Below are 12,739 nucleotides of genomic sequence, written 5' to 3' on the forward strand. Positions count from 1 at the left end.
TAGAACGCCAAAGCACTGTTTGGCAATTCAAGAACACCATTCTCTGTTACAGTCCCCATGAAATTAGTGAAGGAGACTGAATTATTAGTACTCAATCAAAAGTTGAACTAATAACGAGGTTATTGAGCCCTCAGTTAAGTGTTTGATATTATACCCGAAGAATCAGGTTTTCATCGTTGACTTCACCTAGATAACTGCTGATTAATTAGATGGAACATAAACGCAAGGCCAAAGCATCCTCCTTACATTAGCAATTAATTATACAACAAATACTACTATATATAGTAAAGCTTAATACCAATAGCAAAACAATTGATACACTGTAGACAAAATGTAAAACAAGCCGCTATACCACTGACAAGTCCATTAATACTGAAGTAAAGCTTGTGTTGTCCCTATTTAGCCCAAAACCAAGACACAGCAGGTTCCACAATGACGTGTGCTCAACAAACAAACAAAAACCAGGGGCCCAACAACCACTGTAGAAAAAAAAAAAATTATACAAATTAATACACAGCCACCAGAGATATAAATGGAGCAGGAGGAGGAGATATAAAAGTTTATCTTCATTTCCTGAACCTCAATTTTCATTCACTCAGCTGAGAGACTATGGATGCCAACACCCAAACCTTAGAACACCCAGAAGCCAAAACGCATCCAGAAGAGCAAAACCAACTCGCCATTGTGTCTTCAAATCCTCCTCTTCCCACTGCCTCAATCTCTCTTTCTCTCTCTACCCTTCTTCCTACCCACTTCCTCCTCCCACCCAAGATCTCTTCCCTTCTTTCCTCTCATCCAAAGGTCAGGATTCCCTCACAAATCTCATCTCTCTCACACCTCTCTCTCTCCTCCTCCCTCTGTCCCCCCAAACCCTTCTTCAAATCCACCATCTCCGCAAACCCCCTCCAAAACCCTCTCTCTTTAAACCCTCGCCGCCCTTCCGACCCCTCCAATGCCGCCGGTGTTCGTCGAGCTTCCATCGTTTGGTTCCGCAACGACCTCCGAGTTCACGACAACGAGTGCCTCAACTCGGCTACCAATGAGTCTATGTCAGTCCTGCCCCTGTACTGCTTCGACCCCAGAGACTACGGTAAATCGTCTTCCGGGTTCGACAAGACCGGGCCGTACCGTGCCACATTCTTGATTGAATCGGTGTCGGACCTTAGGAAGAACCTTCAGGCCAGAGGGTCTGATCTTGTGGTCAGGATTGGGAAGCCCGAGACCGTTTTGGTTGAATTGGCCAAGGCAATTGGAGCAGACGCTGTGTATGCTCACAGAGAGGTATCGCATGATGAGGTTAAGGCCGAGGAGAAGATTGAGCAGGCTATGAAAGACGAAAGCGTCGAAGTGAAGTATTTCTGGGGAAGCACTTTGTTTCATGTTGATGATTTGCCGTTCAAGTTGGAGGAAATGCCCTCAAATTATGGTGGGTTTAGAGAAAAAGTGCAGGTTTTGGAGATTAGGAAGACAATGGCAGCGTTGGATCAATTGAGAGGGTTACCGACAAGAGGAGATGTGGAGCCGGGGGAGATTCCATCTTTGGGGGACCTGGGTCTTAACCCATCTGCAACGATGGGTCAGGTATGAGCTTGGCTTGATTTAATTGTAGTAACTCCATTTTTATTGTACAATATAGATACTAATATGGTATTCTTTTAATATATAGTTTAAGAGACTTCTACTACTTTGTGTATATGCTGTTGGTATTGCAAATTGAGTAGCATTCCGTAGTAAATTAGTAATGAAAATTTATGTTGCTGTGCATAGAACTTCAGGGGAAGCATGAAAAGTAGGGGTTGATTGAGATCAGGAGTTTGCGAAAGGTGGGAATTATTTGAACACGAAAGAGTCTAGATGAAACTGGTTGTTAGTAACTAAGTTGTTGGAGTTTAAAATATTGATTTTCTTTATTCTTCCTAAAATTGTTCTTCATACATGAATGGTTTCAATGATAAAGAAATAGCAACTTATACGCTGTTATACTGGAATCAGCATGTATTCTGTTAGATTTTTGAGACATGTGACTAAGAAATGACATAGTTACAATTGAAATCTGCCTGTGAAACTCCATTCGAATTCTAAACTTCTGTTGTGAACTTCACTTGTGAGATACTACTTTTTTATTCAATATTTCTTTGTTATTTATTTCTCTTTTTGTTTTGCCTTTATTTGTACCATGTTGAGGATTTTAAGGCATTCACTACGACAACCCTTTATTACTTTGCCTAAACCCCTTTTTTAAGTATGGAGTTGGGTTTCTACTTGGAGACCTGACCGTCTGTTCACTGGCGTCATCCTTCTGCCTCATCTTAGACATCAACTACTACGTTTATTACAGTGGTATAGACTACTTGGCATGCTCAGTACAGATGCTTCTTATTGCCACCTGTTGACCTTCACCTTTGCTGCTTGTAGCCCGCACTCCATAGATACCTCTGGTTACTATAGTATTGGTAACCTCTTTTTCTATGTCGACCTTGGTTCTCTCACTGTCATTCATGACTTTTCATTCTTGCTGGCTGTAAATTTGCCCGGTTATTCTTAAAGCACTTCATTTGTATCTGATGACCACCTTGTAGCCTAAGGCAACCACCACTCTGGCTAACATAGTGAGGGATGGAATAAAAACTGTACATTGTAATTAAGAAGAGGGGACTAAGAAAGCCGTGATTGCGCGACAATTTGAATGATGTTTAATGTGTTTGCAGTCACCTGAAGGGTGGTGGTTAAATACAAATTGGTCTCTTCAATTGAGACTTCCTGAACAGAGAACAAAAGAAAAAAATAAAAAAATAAAGCATATTTTTTTGTAGCCTGTCCCGTTCAAAGGTTTTATTAAAGAGCTCTTTCTTATAAAGGTAATTTTAGGAAAAAGATGTTGCAAGAATTATGAACTTGACATTGTCATTCGCTATTGACTGATTGCATTGCATTAAATGTTCTATGTTAAAAATTATTTCTCATGTACTATTTTTCATTGAAAACATATCATTTTCCTTCCTGTTTGTTGGTGTTTGGTTGAAGCTTTCAAGGTTACAATATTATAAGCTAGTGTATAAATGCGAATGTTATTTGTGTACATGAAGTTGATTATTTGCAAAAATGTGTATAAATGTATTCATATATTTTGTTTATATGGATCATATATACATCCTTTTATTATATGCCTATATATTATGGGTATGCACATATATAATTTTGTATGTGTGTGTAGAGATGATATACATGTTTTTTATATATGCCTATATATTATGTGTGTGTGTGTGTGTATACATAATATACATGTGTAACATTGCAACTCTCAAACATATATTTGAAAATGATTTACTGAGAAACATCTGTTAAGTCATTTTGAAATTTGCAAACTACTTTTTCCTTTTTAAATTAAAACATTTCTACAGTCAACCAAGCACTTGAACATGCTAAAAGCAACATCTTGAAATTATTTTACGTCAAAAAGTTGGAGCATGTATTATAGAACAAGGTTGAGTCTATGCCTATAACTAAGGTACCATTAGGCAAGTAAGGAAAAGGGAGTAGAGAGGTGAGCAGAGGGGACAAAGAAAGGGAACTCACAAGTCTTTACAATGAATATCGAACTGCGCTGTACTTGGTCATCTTCTGCCAGGGTGGCCTTTTCATTGTAGGCTAGACAGGAGTCAGAAACTCATTTCATCATCTGTGAATCCTTCCTATACTTGTTTCGTCATTCAATAGTGCTTACAGTAGTTCTATCATGTTGAGATGGTGGTGAAACTGTTGAAGATAGTATGGTCATTGCATTCCTTCAATTTGATTTCTTACACAGCGTCTTAATGAAATTTGTTAGGCATTCTGTGTTGCCAGCAAACTTCGGTTACATGTGTCTTCAATAACATTTTGATGTATACATCATAAAAGAAAAGAAAATAGAAATATATGACTTCTTTGCCCGCTGTCAACAAGTAATAACATGGTCATTTACTGTCATGTAGACTGCTAATGCTTCACTGGTGGGAGGTGAAACTGAAGCATTGCAGAGGCTTACAAAATTTGCGGCTGAATGCCAATCTCAAACAAACAAGGGGACCAATAATGGCAACAATGATAGCATATATGGTGCAAACTTTTCTTGCAAAATCTCGCCATGGCTTGCTATGGGATGTCTCTCTCCCCGTTCCATGTTTGATGAGCTGAAGAATTGTGCTTCCAGGTATGACTTGGTCTACCTCTTTAGTTTGCTTTGCCCAGATGAGTGATTCTTTATTTGTGAGATGTCCAACATGTTTACATAATTCACAGAACGATTTCTGCTGCCTCGAAGCGGAAGGATGGTGGTAATGGCCCATCTGGTACTGGAACGAACTGGTTGATGTATGAGTTGTTATGGAGGGATTTCTTCAGGTAAGTTAACAGACCGTTAAGTTCATGCTAGAATAAGATTAAGGTTACATATATCGTGTAGTAGATATAAATTTTGGTTTGCTTATTTTCACACCATAATCATGTTAATTGGTTATTAATAAAACCTAGTGTACTTCACTTATTGTTTATTCAAAATCCAGTGGATTCTTTTAGTAGAGTCTTCTTGAAACATCTGCACTTATATGTCATGTTTTGATTTCTCAGATTCATCACGAAGAAATACAGTTCTGCAAAACAACATAATGTTGCTCCAGTCACTGCTTGTACGGGTGCTGTTGCTTAAGCAAGAACTTAAATTAGAGTTGAAAGGGAATATTCAGTTCTCTGTCATTTTGTAACCTGTAGCTTTATGTTAGAGAAAAATTATTCAAAAGTGAGGTCTTCCTTGTTGGTCTGGTTTCTGGCTGCCAAAATACATGTTGTAAGCTTTATCTTATTCCAGAGATTGCTGGGTTAAATCTTTTACAGCTTGGAATTTAACTGCCCCCTTTTGGTGAGGAAATATGCTCTTGATCGCTGGTCAAATCTGCTTTTTCATGATGTATTAGCTATCTCAATAAATATGCTCTATACTTCTTCTGCCATGTATCAAAAGTTTACACTACAAGTGGTTATCCATTTTGTCAGCCGTGAATTTCTCGAGTCCCAAACAAAGTGCCATATATGTGTATAGATTCTTGTCATTGTGAACTTGGAAATGTCACTCCATCAAGACTGCGCTTCTTCTTTTCTTCATAGTTTTCATATTTTGATATTATAATTGAAGTGCACAACACAATTTTACGATACAAGGGTACACAATGAATGTGAAATATATTATTGTACACAGCAAATATAAAGAAGAATAAGAACTCTCAAATGATGCCAGAAACTCTGAGAGATGACAATACAACAAAAATAATCCAAAGCAACATGAAGTATACACAAGTAACCCAGGCCCAAAACCTTGGCCCTCCAAGCTCAGCACCCAATGTTAGACGCCTGAATACCAGAACAGTAATACAGCCTACAGAAGTACAGAAGAAAACAAGCAAAGAAAAACCGAGTCCTTCAGCATTCTGGATCCACAACGGTTCCCTGTATGCTATGAAGTTGTATGTTGTATCAATGAGCCATGGAACGCCGATGCCCACATAAATGTTAACCGAGTTGCTGCCAAGGAAAAGAATTCACTTTTAGTCTTTTTAGGATTTCCCCTCTACTCTACACAACAACTATATAAAGGCCAGCAGTGAAATACAAAAGCACATTCCTGACTACATGGCAGTGGCGCTAAAACATTTCCCTTTCACATCCTAAGTATTCACTTTAAATTGAAAAAGAAAGAAAATTATGAGAGCAAAACATAACTTTGACATAAAAAATATGTTCTGTAATTTTCCTTTCGCATCCTAAAGTATTGACTTCAAATTGAAAAAGAAAGAAAATTAGGAGAGCAACACATAACTTTGACATAAGAAATATGTTTTGTAATTTTCCTTTCACATCCCACTAAGGCTCTAGAGTCTAGACTACATAATTTCATGACAGTATCAAGTAACTTGAAGTAATAATTTTAATTTTGAACATCAGTAGTTGTCGTAAGTTAAATAAATTTCACGTAATTATCAACGAGTATTATCCAGAAACCTCCTAGAAAGAATTTGGTTGTTCAGATCATAACACAATTCTAGTGTAGTAAGCCCCTATTTTAATAGGAAGTTGATGAATAGAACCTGCAAGTGATGTTTGCAATGGCAGAGTCCGCTGTTGTCTGGCGTTCAGCAGCAATCTTGCTTGCTACTAAATCCGGCCATGAGGTCCCACTTGCCAATGCAGTGAATGCTATGACATAAGCATTAATTCCTGCAAGAAAACAAAGCAAATGAAAAAAATACTTCGGTTCATCACTTAAAACTAGGAACATCATCTCCAGTCAGGAGGAAACCTGTCACGCAGCTTATCATATCTGTGAGCTGTGTCACAATGTAAGCTATCCCACTGATGAAAATCAGAGAGCAAATAAAGGAAATCCACCCATGAGCAATTTGATAAGGAGGCACAAAAGCGAACAGAAGTCTCCATGGTGCAAGGAGTGACTGCCAGGAAAATCTTGCAAGCCGCAAGTAAACATTGTTCAATTTTCTCAATTCTGTGCTTTCCAACTGTTCAAGAATTATTCACCAAGATTGTGACCAGTTTCTAAAATAAAAGAATGTGTAATTTCAATTAAGATATATGCTTTAGATAATAAACAAAACTGAAGTAAACAAATTCAATTAAGACTGCATTTTGTAGTGGAGAATGCATTTGATTTGGCAGTCCAACCTCTTCAAAATAACTTTGTTTATTTGGTTCAGAATCTAAAACTTATATCCAATTCAAAATCCTCAACAAAATAGTGAGACCATATATAAGACCTCCAACTATAGTTGGAACTTGGAAGGATCTAATTTCATATAACCAAATAGCAACTAGCTTGATTTCTTCTGAGCTTCTCAGACTGTTAGAAGTCAATCCCACTTCTTCCGCTGCCCCGCGCATCAATACCTTTACCGAATGGAAATAATGAGTGGAAAAATGCATTGACTTAAATGAAGACGAGTCCTCTCAGGGTAGGGGCATCCAGTCAATATTAGGTAAGAACTCTGATTGGGGTCAAGCAATGAACAAGTAACATAATGGAACAGTCAGTCCTACGATCGGGAAAGGCTTTCGGGCTTTCTGCCTTGTTATTTGGGGTAAGGGAGGGACCACAAGCTCAAACCCTAAAGTAATGGAAAATCCCACCCTAACTAGAATTGGTAATATCCTAAGCCAGACAATTGCCAAGTTTGAGAGAGAGAGAGTATACGCTTTATAAAGTAATTATATACCTAAAATTAAGAGTTCTAATTATATACCTAAAATTAAGAGTTCTTTCATTCACTCTAGTAAAAATTTGAAATGAGTTCAGCATTTAGAGCATCGTATAGAATACCATGAGTGCATCCACAAATTGCTGCTTCCAAATTGTGAGAACATGAGATTCATCAGAAAAGATCTTCTTCTTATCATTTTCATTGGAGGATCCAGCTACATCTGCATCAACTTGAATCAATTCAGAGTACTCATCATAGACACTGCTGTCACGTTTAAGTGAAGCAGCCTCTTCAGGCACCCATTCCACTGGCCGCTCAGCTCTTACCCTGTGATATACACAAAGCATCAGAAGCAGAATATGAAGGCATTTTAATCCAAACAATTTCATCAATTACAGCAGAAAAAGAAACACAAACAGGGAAAAAAAACATACAAAGGAAAAGACAAATAGGGCCAACGCTTGTCCTGAGCGTAAGCATGTATCAGCAATAACCCATACTGCAGCACTGTCAATAGGGCCTCCCTCAGGGTAATAATATTTGGAGTCCATACCTGTGAAAACAATAGATTTTCCCATCACAAGATTCTCAATAAATACACAAACAGAAACTTCGGCATAGAAATGGTTACTTCCAAGATCAGTTGAGAATACCAAATTGAAGAAACGTATCCACTAGCAGAAAATGTTGTAAAAGAAATTGTTGAAGTACATAGACAGACTGTGCGAATTTCATGCTCGGCACTGACATGTGTCTTGCACGGCCAACTATTAAATTGTATCAACTAGAGTTGAGAAATAGTATAGCCTTAATGATTATGCCAATAACTTAGATTATTTTTAATGCCCTTGGTTAGTTGTATCATCCAGTTCTCTGAATGCAAATGGACTCTATTGTTAATATTCCCTCTTGATGAGGAGTCTCGAAGAATATAACTCAGGTCCTGTCTCATAAACAATGTCCAAAAATTTTAAGTAATAGATCACATCTTGCCACGACAAAAATAATTTTGTGGAACTGTAAATGTGCATATACAGACACATATGACAACATTAACCTTGAGAGGAGCAACATGAGAGCATAAACTCAAAAAGTTTTATTGCAAAACAAAAAACGAATAACAAATGTAAAAGATGTGTGAAAATTTTAATCAGAAACTTAAGGCTTGGAAAAAAAGGTGTCTCATACTCATAGTTGAATCAAAATATTATATTGTGCAACATGTACTTCCTGCACATGTCTTTGTATAACGGCAAAAATAATGACAAAACAAAGATGACTTGCATGCAAGGGACGAGAAAAAGGATTACCATTAAAATTATATATAGCCAAATATAAGCCCAAAAAGACCAAAAGAGCTCTACTAGCCAAACTCCTATATCCGATATCTTTTTCAGTTCTCCAGCTTTTGGAACCACAACACAAACAGCATGTATGGGGAATAGGTCGAATGCAGCAGAACCAACAAGCGTTCCAGGACCCAAACCTATTAAATTCATTGATGTTAAAAATTTTAATTTACGTGAATGACAAATCTAAGTTCTTGAACTAATTTCAGGAAGATTGAAGGCAAAATGGAACAAATTATAAGAATATAGTCTGCATATGTTTCATAACAGGGAAAAGACCATCATATTGTCTAACAATATATCCATATTAGACTATTCCATGTTTACTAAAGTCTCATTTTTAACATTATAAAAGCAACACTTTTATTGCAATCGATTTACTTAAGGGATCATGCAAAGCATAAAATCAAAACAAATATGTTCACTGCAACTGAAAAATACACAAGCATTAGGTCTATAGAGAGAAGTGTGCTCAATTTCCTTTCAATAAAAAAATTGTACACCTTAAAACTATTTTCTTTTTTCTTTTCACATTCTTACAAATGAAATAGTTTTCTTTTAAAAAGATTGTGAGTTAATTGTTAACATAGAGTTATATTTACTATATACTGTTCAAGTTATCAACTGATTCAACTTATATGTTAGTCCACCCTTCTCTCTAATATTTGTGATATGCTGATAATTTCATTAAGCAATAAGGACTTCTTTCTACTGTAAACTAGAATTTACTAAACATCATCCTTCTATCAAATTTTTGTGCTCCACTTTCCTAGTATTCCTTTCATGGCATCCATGAAAATGCATGTTAAATGCTGCCAGATATGACAAAATTAATACCAAGTCTAGCTTAGCTTAGTGAGGCCCTGCCCCTTTTTGAAGGAGCAAATGATTATGATTTATGAGAACAAAGAAGAGAATCTTTCAATTTTGCAAAAAATTATAGACATACAATAATTTTAGTAAAACAGTCAAACAACCAAATGGTGAAAGATATAATTGGACATGAAAATTGATTTGTTGACAAATTGGCACATCTATCATGGAAAGAGAGGAAACCTGGGTCTTAAATCATAAAGATAAATTTCTAATTTCAAGTAATTCAATAAGATGGGGAATTTTTTCCAAATTTTATTTCATTAGCTTCCAAAGAAACAAAAGCCATCTATTATATTTGAAGAGACACAAGCAAAGGTGAAAAAAAGTGTAATACAAACCTCCAGCATACAAGTTCCCAAGGTTTCTTATGGCGTCAATAGTAGCTAAAGAGATCTGGGGAAAGCTTGTCCCAAATGCCAGCAGAGTGATGTCTGCAATTGTGTAGTTCCACACTTTTTCATGTCTAACAATTTCATCTTTTGTAAATGGATCTACCTCCACTACAGCCCGAGTCTGCTTGACAACATTTTCCATAGAGCGGAAGAACCGAGCAGTTATAGCAGACAATCCAATGAAACAATAAGCAAGACCAAGAAAATATAAGAAGGTGCGCAACCCATCTCCAAGGGAAGTTTCACCACGAAAGAGCAAGTAGTCTTCACATTTTTCATGCCCCAAAATACTGGATATCGCATGTATGCTCTCAGCAGCATGGTTATGCAAGGAGGCCATCTTAACCAGTTTGAAGTTCACAGCTCAAGCATGATATGGCAGTGGTCCTTGCAAAGCAAAAACATATATTGCACACATAAAAAAGTCAATAGTAATAATTAAAAGATCAAACTATACCAAGGAAATATTCAGCATATTATCCTTTAAGCACCATATGACCGCATTTTGACAAGCTAACATTTCATTTATATTAATTTAATAATATGTAGAAGTGCTTTTCCTTCTTTCTTTTTTATTTTATTTTTTATTTCAGAGTAATTGTTTGTTTTTTATTACAAAATAGATTTTCAAACAAAACAAGCATGCCATACAGACAGACCTGGAATCAGTTGTCTTCCCTGGTGCAAATTAGGGTGTTCTATTGGCAAAAAATTTCCAATCTATCATGTTAACTATCTATTGACCTTTAATACTTACCTGGCGGCACCAGTTATCCTGTATGGTTCTCAGGTAGAAATGCAGAAGGCCATATGCCATCATAGTTCAGACACTTGGTCCGTTACTCACTTACTCCAATTAAATTATATACAACAGATGCAACTAAACATATGCATATGCACGGTTGCGCACACACAACTAACGCGAAATTTCCAAATTACACAGATTTGTTTTACCTCGCTTAATTTCAGGGGTGCTGGCCAATTAAAGCTCCTATGGTTGAAATAGATAACACAAATTGGGTTCTTTCTAAGATAGAAACACAACAACAAAATATCACTAACAAGATTCAATAAATATGGTATATATAGCAAAAAATGCCCCACACACTCGCATATGATTAGCTTTGTCCTGACCCTTACTACAGAAACTTACCCTCCCCTTTTTTGAATTGGTTGGTGAATCATATAATGCCATTCCCCGAAGTCAGAAAACATGGATATGGCTTGCAAATATAATTCTTTAGCTGAACCAAACTAAATGAACTCACAACACCTTTGTTCTCAAACCAAGTAACGAGTGTAAAATAATAATTCTTCAACAACTAGCAAAAAATTGAACTAAATTTGTTCAATTTCAAAATCAAGGGGCTGATTTGGTGCTCAAAACTTCGAACTAAATTTGTTCCAGATCCAAGCCTTTGATTTGCTGCTCCCCAACACAACATTAGAGAAATCACAAATATAACACGAAAAAAATATTTAAAAAAGAAAGAAGAAGAAGAAGAAGAAGAAGAAGATGATCTCGTAGCAAGATTCAATAAAAAAAAAATAGTACATAGAGTAAATCGTATAATGCCATTTCTGAAAATCAAGAAACAAGGTCATAAAGTTGTACCCAATCAAATTCAAAGAAATTGCAACCCCTTTTTCATAGACTAATACCCCAAATGTACACTGAGACAACATGGATATCACACCAAGTAATTAAGATATTACAAAGATAAATAATACTCCATATCCACTACACCTGAGACCAGAAATATGTGTACGGATCGCCGGAGACTTGACGGCGCCGGAATCTGACAAACGTCGCGTCCCGGTGCCTTCAAATGAATCAAAATCAAAAGCAAGACGTGTCTGTGTAAGTGTGTGTGTCCACAAGAAGCAAAACGTGCATGAATGAGCGGTCTTATTAGGACGACTATTTCGGGTACTGGTAGAATATATGTTGCCGACAAATGAATTAGAAACCGAAATTAGAAACTTATCTGAATTCAATGGTCCACTTGACGTGGTCAAACTCAAAAAAAATATTGGTACTAATTAAGTTCTAGTTTGACTATTTTAAATTATTATTTTTATTCTCAATAAACAAATATTTGTTTCTTATAATAAAAATATTTTTATTTTGTAATAGTTTTCAATTATGAGATAATAAAATATATATATAGAAAGTGTTTGAAATTTTGGTTTTGGTTAACATTTGAAGCAACTTTGATGTAATGTCTTTCATAACTATTATCAAAGAATATATACATATATATATATATATACATATATATATATATATATATATATGAAGATACAAGAAATTCCTTCCCTCTTTCTCTCTCTAGAATTCCTGTATTTCAACCAAAAAAAATATCTCCCCCTCTTCTTTCCATTACTTCTCCTATTTATAGAGATTTACAAATGTTGATGGACTGCTGGATCTAGGCCCGTTCCTCCATGAGTCCCGGTCCTCTTTGAAGGGCTTATGCGCGTTCGGCCCATATGGCAGTGCCTTTCTATGGACCTGACCCACCTGTACGGACTAAATGTCGCGTTTGCAAGTCATATCCAGCCCATGTCCTCTCGGGCCTCCTCAACTGCCCCCATAATTACCCCTTGTTTAATAAGGGGGTAATTATTGAAGGCGTCTCATTATGACGTTGACGGCTCGAGAAACCCACATGGGGGAACGGACGGTCAGATCCAGAATCAATGTTCCGGGGCTCGATGAATTTCTCGCCTTCCTGACGCTTCGGCCCTCGGGTCCCCCTCGCCTTTATAAGGCTCTAGAATACCACTTCATGCCTTTTTACCGTCTCCATCATCAGTCAAATCTCTCTCTTTTTAGAACAGTGCTAAGCTTTTTCCGGTGAAATCCTTCAAGAGT

The 12,739-nt window shown here is 36.7% G+C and overlaps 2 protein-coding genes across 2 annotated transcripts; one reads left to right on the plus strand and one right to left on the minus strand.

The window, feature by feature from the left end:
* The first annotated feature begins 528 nt into the window (after window positions 1–528).
* On the plus strand, window positions 529–5,139 carry LOC132268828 (blue-light photoreceptor PHR2). The gene is made up of 4 exons (XM_059769681.1): window positions 529–1,581; window positions 3,975–4,192; window positions 4,282–4,383; window positions 4,609–5,139. The coding sequence occupies exons 1-4, from the start codon at window positions 610–612 to the stop codon at window positions 4,685–4,687; spliced, it is 1,371 nt and encodes a 456-aa protein (XP_059625664.1). The 5' UTR covers window positions 529–609; the 3' UTR covers window positions 4,688–5,139.
* Window positions 5,140–5,164: 25 nt separating this feature from the next.
* Window positions 5,165–11,796, minus strand: LOC132268827 (magnesium/proton exchanger). The gene is made up of 8 exons (XM_059769680.1): window positions 11,609–11,796; window positions 9,808–10,248; window positions 8,555–8,730; window positions 7,679–7,797; window positions 7,364–7,571; window positions 6,332–6,548; window positions 6,120–6,249; window positions 5,165–5,556 (listed from the first exon to the last, which is right to left on the minus strand). The coding sequence occupies exons 2-8, from the start codon at window positions 10,199–10,201 to the stop codon at window positions 5,259–5,261; spliced, it is 1,542 nt and encodes a 513-aa protein (XP_059625663.1). The 5' UTR covers window positions 10,202–10,248; window positions 11,609–11,796; the 3' UTR covers window positions 5,165–5,258.
* Window positions 11,797–12,739: the final 943 nt, after the last annotated feature.

This window comes from Cornus florida, unplaced genomic scaffold (genome assembly GCF_030987335.1).
Source record: "Cornus florida cultivar Cherokee Brave unplaced genomic scaffold, ASM3098733v1 CherokeeBrave_3.0.0_Hap2_Chr08, whole genome shotgun sequence".
NCBI lineage: Eukaryota > Viridiplantae > Streptophyta > Magnoliopsida > Cornales > Cornaceae > Cornus > Cornus florida.